Source organism: Mesocricetus auratus, unplaced genomic scaffold (assembly GCF_017639785.1).
Source record: "Mesocricetus auratus isolate SY011 unplaced genomic scaffold, BCM_Maur_2.0 Super-Scaffold_100021, whole genome shotgun sequence".
Lineage (NCBI taxonomy): Eukaryota > Metazoa > Chordata > Mammalia > Rodentia > Cricetidae > Mesocricetus > Mesocricetus auratus.
Genome location: NW_024429202.1, coordinates 19,339,757 through 19,354,382, shown reverse-complemented (window position 1 = coordinate 19,354,382; position 14,626 = coordinate 19,339,757). Strand labels below are relative to the sequence as shown.

At 37.2% G+C, this 14,626-nt stretch overlaps 2 protein-coding genes across 7 annotated transcripts in view; both read left to right on the top strand.

Annotated features, from left to right (window-relative positions):
• Positions 1 to 14,626, top strand: part of Adgrb3 (adhesion G protein-coupled receptor B3) — a 707,451-nt gene that overhangs the window by 217,314 nt on the left and 475,511 nt on the right. The window lies entirely within an intron of this gene.
• On the top strand, positions 9,745 to 12,147 carry LOC101830488 (peptidyl-prolyl cis-trans isomerase A-like). The gene has a single exon (XM_040729334.1). The coding sequence runs from the start codon at positions 10,912 to 10,914 to the stop codon at positions 11,614 to 11,616; it is 705 nt and encodes a 234-aa protein (XP_040585268.1). The 5' UTR covers positions 9,745 to 10,911; the 3' UTR covers positions 11,617 to 12,147.

Below are 14,626 nucleotides of genomic sequence, written 5' to 3'. Positions count from 1 at the left end.
TTGTTCTCATAAATACACATAAATATATCAATTATAATAGAAAAGTATTTAAAATATTATTAGGTGAGGTGGGGCTGAAATTGATATTCTTATTGGCATGTAACTACACAAAAGATTATTAGGTATATTCTAAGACTTCACCTTAGTTGCTAGTGATTGGTAGATATTATGATGGTTATATAAATCTCATTTGACTTGATTTTAAGTGACTGGAGGAAATATTGGTGGTGACTAGTCGTGTAGTCTCTCTCAGTGGCAAAATACACATCTAACAAGAATAAGGCCCTTTCTTCAACCCTGGCATGAGAACGTTTTTAAAAGAACATTATTGGAATATTAATATCAAGAAGGTCATAGGAAAAGGTATGTTCGTAGACACCTATGAATAGGAAACCAATCTGGAGATATTTGTATTATATAACGAATGCTCACCGAATGTGCTAGGCTTTCTTTTAGACTACCATCCAGCTCCTAAATCATGACTTGGAAACTTATTATTAGTTTTGAATTCTTGGCCTTAGTTTAGCTCTTATTTTAATGTTTCTCTTTCTCTACATTTTGCCCCAGGGCTTTTTACTTTCATTCTTTCTGTATATCTTACTTTTCTGCTGTCTCCATGTTTGACTGGTGACTGCCTGGCTTCTTCCCTGTGTGTGTCCCTCACTTTCTCCCCCATTCTCTTCTTCCTCCCATTCTTTCATTCCTAGATTTCTCCTCCTATTTGGTCTTTCTGCCTGCCTATCCTTTCTTTGCCTGGCTATTGGCCATTCCTCTTTTATTAGACTAATCAGGTGTCTTAGGCAGACTAGGTGAAACAGCAACTGATCTTTCCATAATTAAAGAAATGCAGCATAAACAAATGTAACACAACTTTACATAATTAAAATACCATTCCACAACATGACTTTGCCACTACAGTTAGTTATTAGAGCAGTAGATTGGGTGAGCCATTCTGGTTTTCCACTAGTCCTCTTCTTCTGCCATTGGCCAGTGAACTTGTGACAAAATAATTGTTTTAACAATGAGAGAAGATATGCATAAGCTTAGCAACAGAAATTTTCACTCACTAACACTAATCTGACTATATTCTATGCAAGAAGGACAAATGGTGTGCAGATGATAAGGCCTATTTCAACTCTTTTGGTAAGAGATGTGGTATTACTTTTTACTAATATTGACATAAAATGCCTCTTAATTTGTGCTGGTTTTGTGTGCACACAAAGTCACCTTATCTTGGAAATATTATAACTCAAAAATGCATATAATGCATATCCTACCAAGCAAGAAAACTTAGCAAGATAGAATGGAGTAGAACTTTGACTCTGTAATCTCATGCTTGCACGCCTGATAGGAGTAGCTTAGCGCTGCCATTGCCCAACATCAGGTATTATGTTGAACATCATTATCTTGAAGTCCAGCATCAAACTGAAATGTGTCTTCTGTCGAATCCCTGTCACTGGTGGGAGTCCCTGCAACTATCATCATTGGTAATGAAGTGATCCCTACAGAGACACGTATGGAACTTGGTTCAGTATGGCTTTAGTTAGTCAGTGTTTGGTTCAGAATTCTGGAATCTGACACCAGGGCATTTATTTTAGATATATTTTAGTACAGCACAATTTTGGAAAAATTGTTTCTCCACGATAATTAACTAGCTCAGTTTTAAATGTACAACAAAGCTGAAGACATTTTTACTTTGAAACTCTTTACAAAGTACATATGGTTGTTTCCATAAAGATGAGATATGTTGACCTAGAAGCAATGCTCAAGATAAAGGCATAGGGAGAATGACTGAGATAAACATAGTAGCCTGTAGGTGTCATGATTAGCCTTTCCCTAAGGTAACGGAAATATACAAATGACATCTTTAATAAGGAGGGGTTTTGTGAAATGGGAAGCAATGCTCCAGACTTAGGGATGGTGGGTAAGTCTGGAATAAACAAATACTATTTTAGGGGATTTGGGTGAATCCCGATCCTACAGATAGCAAAACATCTCCAGATTGTAAACTACATCCTTTCCCAGCATCCCAGGGGTTAAACATCTCCTTTCTCTGAATATATAAGCATATGTGTTTAACTTTTTATGGTTCACCAAGGAATTTATTCTTCACTAGACAATGGAGGATATCAGTGACCATTTAATGGGATGTTTGCTATTTCTATGCATTGTACTTCTGTTCTTGTGGATACCTGGATAATATATTATCTCAGATTTTCTTGTTTAAAATGGGGGTGTCACAAGGTTCCACTGCTAGATAAAGGACCAGGGCAACAAGGGAGTGCTAAGCGTGGAAGAATAAGGGTTTCTCAATGATGAGACCACTAATTGATTATCCAGGGTCAAATGGTCAATACTGACATCATGTATTTGTGTGTGTGTGTGTGTGTGTGTGTGTGTGTGGTGTGCATGTGTGTGTGTGCATGCACTCACTCATGTGCACATGTATGTGCAAGTAACTAACTCACCAGGTGGTATTTAATGTGTATATTATGTACATTTGAAAGGAAGTCAGGGCCCTCCCTGAGGAGTGGATGGGGGTTGGGATGGGGGTTTGGTGGGAGGCATAGGAGTATGGGAGGGAGTGGAAACTTGAATTGGTATGTAAAGTAAGATTGTTTTTAATTTAAACAAAAACTTATTAAAAAAAGAAAAGGAGTGAGGGATGTGGGACATGGAAAGCATTAGAGAGAATGAATGGAATGGGGGGACAATGCAATTATATTTTAGCTTAAAAATGAAATAATTTGTAAGGTTGGCTTAATCTTTACTTGGGATACCTCACTGGGCTGCGAAAATGATTGCTTGCTTTTTCCAGGACAAACTAAGAAAGAGAGAATGAGGTAAATAAAAACTCCCAATACTCAACATGTGATACCATTGCCCTTGTCATAATCTTTTATAGAGAGACCTAGGAAATACACAAAGTATGAATATGCACAGTTTACATAATACTTATTAGGGCACTGGAAGCCATTTTGAATAATACTTAGTAATGAATGAAAAATATATTTTGCAAAAAGATGAAAATGGCTATAAATTTACATGCTAAGATACAGGTTATTTTCAACATAGTAATACTTTCCATCCTAATTAAAAATCTTAGAAAATAAATAATTGTCACATATTGATAATATATTATTATCATTGATAATATTGATAATAACGTCTTGCTCTCAATATATAATTAATGCTAAGAACATGTACAACAATTGTCATGATTGTAAGTCTGAATGGCTTCCTTTCCATACATGATTACTAGCAGCTTTAGGATCTATCATCTAGAGTATGAAGATACACACGATATCTTACTGCATGCTTTTTTACCTTTAAGTTAAAATGTTTATCCATGTAAGTGGATGCTATTTATATTATGTAACTCTGATTCAAAATGGGAGACATGGCCATAATTACTCAACAGTCTTATTCACTGAAGAATGTGTCTGCTGTCACACCAACAACTATAATAAGAATGAAGGGTTTATTCCCTGCAACCTTTTTAGGACAATCTATCAAGCCATCTGTGGTAATGTTCTTTGCTGCTCAGGAAATGATTCTTAGCATATGGCAATGTCAAATGATTTTAATTTATCTTTCATTAAACACAAAACAACATGTCATCTCTTCAGTAGACTGGAGATTGTTTGCTTTTTTCATTATGAACCACTACACAAAGGATATTATCTACTCATTTCCCCAGTGTTATGCAAAAAAAGGAAGAAAAAGGAATCCGTTTCCCTTAAATATTCATAGAATAAGGGGTTCTAGAGAGTAACTTTACAGAGAAGAATTTACTTGTTCATATTTTAACACTAAAGTTATGTCTTGAGTAATTGGTTGCATAATATTGAAAGAACCAGGAGAAAGGAAAAATTTCAAAGAAATCAAGCGTTGAAGAGACTATATCTTGGTATAGAAGTAAAAAAATATGTTTACCCAAGCATAAATATAACAATCATTTCCCTTGGGATGATAAGCAAAGAATACCACTCTACACAGTGATCTCAGCATATTAGATGGTGACTGTGCTTGTCCCTGTGATTAAAGATGTTTTGAACCCATACCTTATGCTTCTGATACAATTTCTGTTTCTGCTAACAACAAAGCACCACATCTGTAATCTCTGTTGTATCCTTTTGCATATGAGAGGTGCAAACAAATAGTAGTTTATAGTATATTGATAAACTTTGCCATGTTTCTAGGCATACTTAAAGCTGGACACCTCCCAACATATATTTTACTTATCATTTGAAATAAATCTCCCAGGAAAAGCCAATGATGAAGGACTATAACAGTGGATAGGCCAAAATTAATGAAACAAAAATATGATGGTGTGTTATTGTGTCTCTAAATCCATTATGATTTAAAATCGAGAAATAATTTTTATTAAGTGAGCAACTCCCATGAAAATCCAGATTGCCATTTTCTTTTCAGTAGAAAATTCTACTTACACCTGATGTTGGGTGAAAGTATCCAAAACTGGATACAAACAACTGACCATACTGTTTGTATCATTTGCAGTGTCTTCAACTCCCTCAGACTTGTGACTAAGCTATTTTTATTTAGTCCATATGAAAACTTTAAAAAACTCAATCACCTTTGGTGAGTCAATAATTTATTTAGGAAAGCTAGCTCTCAGGATCATATATAAGATGCATTTTGCCTAAGTTCAGCCTGCAAGTTGAATATCAGAAGTGAATTATACGATTGAAACGGTACATTAAATACAAATAGAAAATCCCGAATCCTAAGGTTGTTAGCAGGTAAAATTAATAAACCTGATGAAAAAATCCTTGGGGTTCATTCTTGACAACATAGATTGAAGACCATCCACTTAGGCTAGTTTTTGTTTGCCCGTTTGTTTGTCATACGTGTCTAATGTTTATTTGCACTGATGAGTGTTCTAATACTTGAATAGAAAACAGAAATACAGATGTTGTGTGAAACTTCAGAATGGTTGAGGCATAGATAATTCCAAGACAAATGCTTCTGTGGGTGTTTTGTGATGGCTGTTAAGGGGTTTGAGTATTTGACAATGCTGCCATGAATGACCTGGTACTTGTTAAAAACAAACAGCATCACCCAGAGGTCTTCCAGTAGAGATTCAGATTCAACGTGTCTGAACTACATCCTGATGTACCTATTGGAATTGCCCACTAAGTGTTTCCTACTAAAGATTTAAAGGCATGGGCATATAGTTTCTATTCTAATCATTAGAAACTGAAAGGCGATGGGAAGGGCAGCAGCTTATGCAGGATCTCATAGGCAGATGTGGAGAGTGTCCCATCCTCTGTGAAATGTCGCTTTCTAAGTGTCTCCATTTCAGCATAACACATGATCTCTCACAAAGCATGCCTCAGCACTGAGCTAGGACTGACCAGTGCCTAGATGTTTTCATCATGCTTCATGGTTATATATGCTGCTTCCTAATCACAGACATTAAGAAGCATGGTACTTATGCATTGAAAGAATCTTAGAAATCACAGTCTAAGGTTCGGTGAGAGACTGCGTCCCTCATTGTAGTGTGACCGCTGCAGCTAGTGCACTGAATGATGTCTGTGGAAGTGACTGGGTCTCAGTGAGATCCTCAGTCCTTTCAGTATGTCCACTGGTGAACTGAGTGAGCTGTGAAATGAGCCCATGCTTTCCAAAGCCAGAGGAGCGCCCTGGAAATGAAATTGCCTTTGCCTCAATGCCTCCCGCCGCAAAGACCTCCATCTCAGTCACAGTTCGCTAACATTCACCTTTTAAATAATCACTTCCAAAGCCACCCCTGGCTTTGAATAGCTTTCTAAGTAATAATCAGCCGTTGCACTTATTAGACTTATGACAATGAGGGCTCTTCTGTGTGTTCTTGATGTTAATAGACCTTTTATTGTAATATGCAGGCTTTTAAGAAATAGCAAAGGCTGATTGCTCTGAAAAGTATCATCATAGTGGCCACGTGACTGCATCTTTGCTGTAAAAACTAAAAAGCTATAATGCTACAAGAATGTGTTGACTCATGAAATGCTGCGTCTGTCTGGTTCCATGTCAATGAGGTAGCCAGTTCTCTCTCTCTCTCTCTCTCTCTCTCTCTCTCTCTCTCTCTCTCTCTCTCTCTCTCTCTCTCTCTCTCTTTCTCTCTCTCTCTCTCTCTCACTTCAGTGAATTTCTGAAAGTAGTGTGGTTTTCTACTCAGCTGACAAACATAACTTATAAATTTTTCCAATTCAGGTCACATATACCTGTCTCGTATATAACCCATACAAAATATTCTACATTTGACTGTGTTATAATGGACATAATGACTGATAACTCATATAGAGTTTTGGATATATGTCCTACCATGGACCTCCAGTTTCAATTTGCTAATTTCATGTATCTCCTATGATCTTTTGTTTCCATATTGAAATCATTTCCAAGGCATTATTGCCATAATTATTCAAACTAGTCAATTTATACTATGATATCTATCACTTCATTGTCCTAGGGCAATTAGAATGTCATTGTTTTTTTTCCCACAGTACCAAGTGAAACATGTTTTAAAAATTACTAATGTCACATGGGAATTTAATTTTATAACATATTTAAATGATGATTATCACAAATATATTCAACTTTGGCTTTTAGTGTGATTTTTTTAGTAAGAAAATATTTGCTTAGGGGCTTGAATGGTGGCTCAGCCAGGACAGTGCCTTCTGTGTAAGCAGGACAATCAAGTGCACATCACAAGCATCCATGTGAAATCTGGATGGGAAAGTGCACATTTGTGCACCAGCACTGGGGTGGTCCAGCCTGCCTCACCCAATCCATGGACTCATGTTTCAGTGAGAGGTTGTCTCAGGAAATAAGATACATAGCCAAGGCGCTTATCCCCATGTTCAGTAGGTAAAACACTGCAAAAATACCACTGCTCCTAAAGGATAGCAGACAAACAAAGAGTGAATTTCCCTTCTGGACACCAAGTTTTCCCGGTCTGTTGTTTTTGTTTCACCTATTCAATCACAAACAATTCTTCCATTTGAACAGACTTTGGGTGTTGAACAGTGGCAATGCATGCTGTCTTAAGTCCCCAGTCTTAAGGATATAGTACATAGTGAATCCTCATATTCTTGAAGGTTTCCTATGTTCCCAGTGGTTTCACAAAGACTTTTTGGTATTTATTTCTCAATTAAATTTGAAAGGTTAAAAAAGATGAGAGAGGAAGATTCCTAATGTGGACCACTTCCTCCGCATGTGTAGGCACTCCTAAATGCATCTGTACACACGTGTATACAACCACACACAAGAGAGACAGAGACAGACACAGAAAGAGAGAGAAGAATTTTTAAGTTTTACATTTGCATGGATACTCAAATAGTATGTCTGAAACCATGCTGTGATTTATTAAGGCATTATTCCTATAAAAATAATCATTTAGTTTACTAATATAGTGTCTCCCTATTGAGCCAGGTTTTCATTGTTTTTGATAGTCTCATTTTCTCTCTGGATCACATGAACACAATGCACTTTCCTGACAATCTTGTGTTAAGAAAAGCAGGCTGCTCTTTTAATGATACAAACTCCTCTATTTACTGTCCATCAGCACTGGACAAAAACACTTCATTGCAGACTGAAAATTTTTAAAGTCATATGCAGATTGATGTAGTTTGAAGCAGGATGTGTTATTCTTTATTTTAGCAGCAATTCCAACTCTAGCAGACTTCTCTTTCTGCTTGGTTGGCCAAGCAGACTACCTGTGTCCTACTTGAGAGTCTGCCTGCTTCAGGCTGATCCCTGACCTCCATCTAGAGCCTTCCCATCACCAAGAACGTGTGGAAAGGGGCCCAGCCCCATGTCGCCTTGCTTCACAGCAGTGCTTTGATTATCTACGAGCTGTAAATGACTTTTCCAAATTAGGCTAAAAAAGTTTCCCAAATATTCCATTCTATTATTCCCTCTAGCCATTGTCCCAGTTTGCTTCTTTCTCTTCACAAAGTTATAGAATAAGCTAACTTGGAAATGATTGCATTTTATCAGTATCCATGTAGATATTCAAATGTATTTCTCCCCACCTCAATGTCCTAGAAATGTGCAGAACTACAGTTGTTCCAAAGACCCCTTTCTTGGCTTTAAAAATTATATGTAATCATTATTCAAAACCTTCAGATGCAAAAAATTATAAATGTATGTAACATTATGGCCTCAAAACATGAATATTATGCTTTATTTGCTTTTAGTCATTTTTTTGTGTGTGATCAAAACACAGCAGCATTTCCTTAGCCCCGAAACTCTCTTGGAAAACAGTTCTTGATATCATCATTGCTAGTTGCCACTTACTTCTTATTTGTTGATACAGAAAACTTCTCTAATATATAATCATACATATTAGACACATCTATTATTTTAATCATGATCAAGAGAATGATTGACTAGGTTAAAATTAGCATTTTCAAAGTTGCTCCTGAAAGATAACCAACATGTTGAAGAATTGGAATAATTTAGAATCTGATGATCTACAATTTAGAAGCAGAGGCTGCATATGTTCTTCACATTTTTTTTGTTTCTCTTAAAAACATTGACTGTGTTTTTTTAAAATTTTGCAAATCTTATAGCTAAAACAGCACATGCATGTTTATATAAATGAAATAACAATTGAGATTGTTATATCCCTCTACCAACCTGTATCCTTCTACCAAAGACAAAGACAAGTGAAAGCTAAAGAAAGGTAACAACCCTCTCAAAAGCAGATGGAAGAAAATACTGATGTTTCTGTGAGTTGTAAACTTCATTTAGAATGAGCATTTTCGTGGTTACTGTCCTGAGTGTCCTCATATCATGTACTGAACTGTCTCAGGTAAGATCTAAACGATCCTGACCATCCTGTGTTCAGACAAGTGGCTTCTGGAAAAAGAGAATCAGCCTCTGTAGCATCAGGGTGGAATCACAGGGCAGCATCAGAGATCAAGATAGCAAGCCACAGACCCAATTTGAATGCTGAAATTACTTAGTTCACTGAGACTGTCTGGATGCCAGTAGAAGACATGTTTGATATTTACAGAGGCTGTGAAGGAAGGTTTTGTGATTTAAAAGAGTGCAGAGTTGTCAAAGCAGGTTTAACAGGGCTACAGAAGTGACGTGAAAATGGATGGAGCATTTGTATATAATCTGGGCACTTGACTGATTTCTGCTATATTGGCAAAAAAAATCAATGGTAGTAATTCCTTTTTTAGCTCATAATGTCTATTCATTTGCAAATTTGTTTCTGGGAAAGTTTGAATTTTGGCTTTCTTGAAATGAATTTTTATTCTGCACAAAGGTCATTCTAAAATGTCAACCATCATGCGGTAGTTGCCTGTGCTTCCTCTCTTTATTTTTTTCTTAATGTCTGGAAGAATATTTCCCAGGATTGTTTTGGAGATCAAAATAGTGTTTGGGGGTGATGGGAAAATCTTGTTCTTTGAAACCGTAGGGTTTGAGCAAAATGTAGAGTACTGTTACATAGAAAAATTAGATTGTTCTGTGATTCAACTGTGACCTTTATTAAGTGATTAACAGATTGTCTGCTGGAGGAGGTCAGCTCTTTCTCAGGCATTTACTAAGAAGAACTGAGTGTTGCTCTGGCAGTTACATTTTTTTTATTAGACTTCAAAATCATTGTGGTCTCAAAGAACACCAGAATTAATGCCAATTCTGTCTAAGTAATACAGATACAAGAAATTTATATATAATATATTATATATGTCTGTTTATTTCTATGCAACTTCCAAAATGAACCCAAGGGCAGCTCAATAGTCACACTTTTGAATGCTTCATTTGAAAAGTAAATTATTCTTATTCATGTTCAATAAAGAGATCTCTGGTTGAGGCAAAGTTACCAAAGCATCTAGTTGGCAATGGTGGCACCAACAGGGAAGATGCATTATAGACATCACTCACCAGCAAAGCTTCTTAACATGACTTCACATTGTGAGGCTCTTAATTAGCATCGTCTCCTCCCCACAACAGATGAAATAGCAACCTACAAACACATTTAGAAGGAACCTACAGCTGAGATGAGAAGTCTCTAAACAGGCATCCACCTGACTCCATGTTAATTATATTTGGGTCTTTCCACCACGGAAATGTCACACAGCTGTGCGGTAGTTTAACGAAGGAAACTGCAAAATTTTAAGTTCTAAAGGACCTCAGTGATCCACTGCTGTTAAGGACAGTGCGAGATGAACTCTTTGGCTCATACAGCATTTAGATATAATTTTTCTTTTTTTTCTCAGACACAGCACATATTAGTGTGTGATAATGGACATCTATTTAAAAGCCATTGTTGCCATATATAAAATAGAAACAACATTAATATGAACTAATAATGAAGATAGCACTAAACTGCCTTGCCTACCAGACTGGAAAGTATTCAACTTACATAGCAGAATGAGCTGTTGTAAACAAACAAACAATAAAAAATAAGATTACAGCATAACATTAAGGTGTTTAGCGTCATTTTATGCTTTCATCATTTAATAACCCCAAATCAAGAAATTTATTGCCATGAAAGGACACTTGTTAGTTTAACAGCAAGGCCATCCAAAAGTCTACTGAGGTGGCAGAGATAATACTGTTTAAGATGATCCCTTAAATGAAGTAAGGTCAAATAAAAGTACTTTAATTTTGAAAATGCGCTCAAGCACAGAGGAATCGGCAGGCACACTATAAAAGCCACTGATATACTGAAGGTTTGGGGAGACAGCGGTAGGTAAGACTGAGTGTTGCTCATGTACAATAACAGCGCTTGGTTCCCAGCACCCACTTTGGGCAATTTACAACTTCCCTAACTCCAGTTCCAGATAACCTGACACTCTCACTGGCTTCCTCCAGTACTGCACTCCCATATATAGAGAGGATAAGCAAACAACAAAGAATAGAGAGGAAACAGAACTTGGACTGGTGAGATAGATGACTTCATTGTTAAAAAGTTTGTGTTCATTTCTGGCATTGTTAAAAAGTTTGTGTTCATTTCTGGCATCCACGGATATCAGTAAAGTTAAGTGCTCAGATTACATACAAATGCTCCATACATTTTCACATTGCTTCGGCAGCACCGTTGAACCTGGTTTGACAACTCTGCACTTTTTTAAAAATCACAAAACTGGCAGTCGCCGCTGTCCTCCGTTGCCTCTTCCTGCAGCCATGATCAACCCCACTGTGTTCTTTGACATCACGGCAGATGGTGAGCCTTTGGGCCGCATCTCCTTCAAACTTTTTTCAGACAAAGTTCCAAAGACAGCAGAAAACTTTCCCTCTCTGAGCACTGGAGAGAAAGAATTTGGATATAAGGGTTCCTCCTTTCACAGACTTACCCCAGGATTCACGTGCCAGGGTGGTGACTTCACACGCCATAATGACACCGGCGGCAGCTCCTTCTATGGAGAGAAAATTGAGGATGAGAACTTCATCCTGAAGCATACAGGTCCTTGCATCTTGTCCGTGGCAAATGCTGAACCAAACACAAATGGTTCCCAATTTATCTGCACCGCTGAGTGGCTGGAAGGCAAACATGTGGTCTTTGGGAAGGTGAAAGAAGGCATGAACATTATGGAATCTGTGGAGAGTTTCGGGTCCAGGAATGGGATCACCATTTCCAACTGTGGGCAACTCTAATTCTTTTGACTTGAGGGCTTCTTACCTACCAGATTATTCCTTCTGTAGCTCAGGAGAGCATTCCTCTCCACCCCGTACCACATCAGTGCACAATGCCCTGTAATCACTGAAATTCTTTGGGTTCTATATTTTCCTCATACCCTCCAAGTCTAGCTGAATTGCAGAGTTAAGTTTATGATTATGAATAAAAATTAAGTAAAAACAAAACAAAAAATGAAAAAATCCTCCATCACAGCCTCCGTAAATACCAAAGATGTCTTCTGCCAGTATCCAGACTCTCTCAGTGAATTTAGTAATTTAAACATTTCAAATCACAGCCACCTGTAACTCCAGTTCCGGGGGAATCTAATGCCATCTTCTTGTCTCTATGGCCAACTGCACTCATGTGCAAATGCACATATGTATGCATGATTAAGAATAAAATGTGGTTTATTGAAAAAGAAGGAACAAATTTGGAAAAGAAATAGAAAGTAAACATAGGACCATTGTAATTTAAGGAGTTCAGTTGATTAGACACTATAAAAGAAAACATTTGAGATGAACTATATGTAAAATACATGTAAAATACAGTGAGGACAATTAGGTGTTACCATTGTTCATTAAAAATCGTCTTCCCTTTACTATTATCTCTGTTTTTTTCCCTTTATTTTTCCAAGTATTTTTAATCCCCTGCATTGTGGACTAGAGTAACAAACACAACTGACAAAATTTCAACTCTGATGAACCTCAGAGTGTACTATGTTTCTTCTAAGGAGTTATAATTGGAACTTGGAGGATGACAGAATAATGATAGTTTTTGTTTGGAAATTAGGAAGGGCCGTTAAAGGAGGTGAATCTTTAGCTTAAATTAGATTCCCAAGAAAGAATCAACCATGTGAAGATTATAAATTTTCTAATTAAGGAAATCAATTAGCACAAGGGAAATATGAGCCATACAATTTAAGCAAATGAAATAAGGTGGCTGTGGCTGGGAAGGGTTGCCATTATGCTTGAAACACTGAGCAGCCACATAAAGAAGATGACTTTGAGGTGACTTTATCTAGTCTGCTTTGTATTTCAAAGAAATCTGCTATGTGAAAAACGAATTTTAAGCAGAATAAATTGGGTTGGCAGTGATAGAGGTATGAGGTAGTGTCATTGATGGGGTGGTAGGAGCAATAGTTCAATTGATGGATTCGTGGGTTTTGGACTAAAGTAGTGAGTAGAAATGATGATACATGGACAAGTTTTGAAAACGTTTAAAAAGAAGAGATGCCAGAAGTTTCTGATTGGTAGAAATGGAGTTGTGGAAAAGGTAGGGACTTCAACAACTCCAGCATTCAGAGATTAGTCCACTTAGGATTCTTATGATATTTATTACCCATATACCCTCTGCATAAGACTTTCCATAGATCGAAAGATCAATTCTCCCTGTGACCAAACTTTTCTTCTTTATGCATCACTGATAGTTATAAAGTTCTTCTCAGAGATTTGACTCATTTTTTACACTCTTTCCTAATAAATCATGCAGTTTATTTTTAATCATTATGTTTTAATTCTATTTAATTCAGGTTATCTTTCCCTTAGACAAATATAATTAATCTTAATTGCTAAGAACTATTAAGATTCTATTTGTATAGCACTGGGGTTTATGATTCAATATTTTGAGTGTTTAATAATTTACATTTGTTCTAGATTTCTTACCAGACTTTCTTGTCTACAGTGCTCAGTGCTTCCTGGGTTACAAGATTATTTCTGAAATCAGCCTGGTACTGAACAATACTTTTCCAGGCAGTCCTTGGCCCTGTTCTTCCCTCTTAATTGCTCTGAGTTCCTGTCTTCACACATATGTTCTATTTATCAATATGCTCAAAATAGAAATCAGTAGCCAAATCCTAAGTCATGTACAAATTATTCCTTTCATGCATTCATTTAAAAATGTAACCAGTTGAGTTTCAGTATAGCTGACCTTTAATATTATCTCTATCTTAGTTCTTTTTTAGTCTTTTCTTTTTCCTACAGTTTATTGCTGATGCACAGATAATGATTCACGGGACCAAGCACAAATACAGGTTAAATATATTTTATTTCTGGACGAAATCACTTACATAAGAAGCAGATGGCCACCACAGGTTCCCAAATGGGCGTGGTCAGTGCTACAAGCGTGGGCAGGGTGGATATCTCACTACAATTTATTTATTCTCTCTTTTTTTTTTTGTTTTTCGAGACAGGGTTTCTCTGTATTGTTTTGGAGGCTGTCGGTCCAGCCTGGCCTCGAACTCACAGAGATCCTCCTGCCTCTGCCTCCCAAGTGCTGGGATTAAAGGCGTGTGCCACCACCGCCCGGCTTATTTATTGTTTTAAATTTTATTTTACATTCCAACCACAGTTCTCCCTTCCACCCCTGCCACTCCTCTTGCCTTCCCCCAAGCCCATCCCTAGTCCACTCCTCCTCAAGGGTAAGGGTTTCCAAGAGGAGTCAACAAAGTCTGGCACAATAGATTAGGTCAGGGCAAGGCCCCTCTCCCATTCATTAAGACTCCAACAAGGGAATGGTCTCCAACAAACTGTCTCATGTAACAGGCTTGTACCATGGTCCTCCTTCCAGGGGCCCCTCAGATAGTACAAGCTTCATAACTGTCTCCCGCATACAGAGGACCTAGGTCTGTGGCCTCAAATCTCCACAACAGCTGTCTGTCTAGAATTCATGAGTTTCCATGAGCTTGGTTCAGCTATCTCTATATTCTCCATCGTGATGTTGACCTCCCTTGTTCATGTTTTCCCTCCCTGCTCTCTTCAGCTGTTTTCCTGGAGCTCAGACTGGTGCTTGGTTGTGGGTCCAGGCAAAACGTTAAAAGAATTCAATAATTTATCTTAAAACCAGTATACTCCAATTGTATTCAAACATGATAAGGAATATAAGATGCCCAATGTATACATTTGAATACAGTGTATAAGTAACTGGAAAAAGTGATAGATGAAACAATTTTTGAGTTATAACCCAAATGAAGACAGTTTCTCATTACCAAAG

Bases quoted from the DNA above. Each gene is read 5' to 3' on its own strand.
- LOC101830488 (XM_040729334.1), top strand. From the start codon at position 10,912: ATGACTTCATTGTTAAAAAGTTTGTGTTCATTTCTGGCATTGTTAAAA.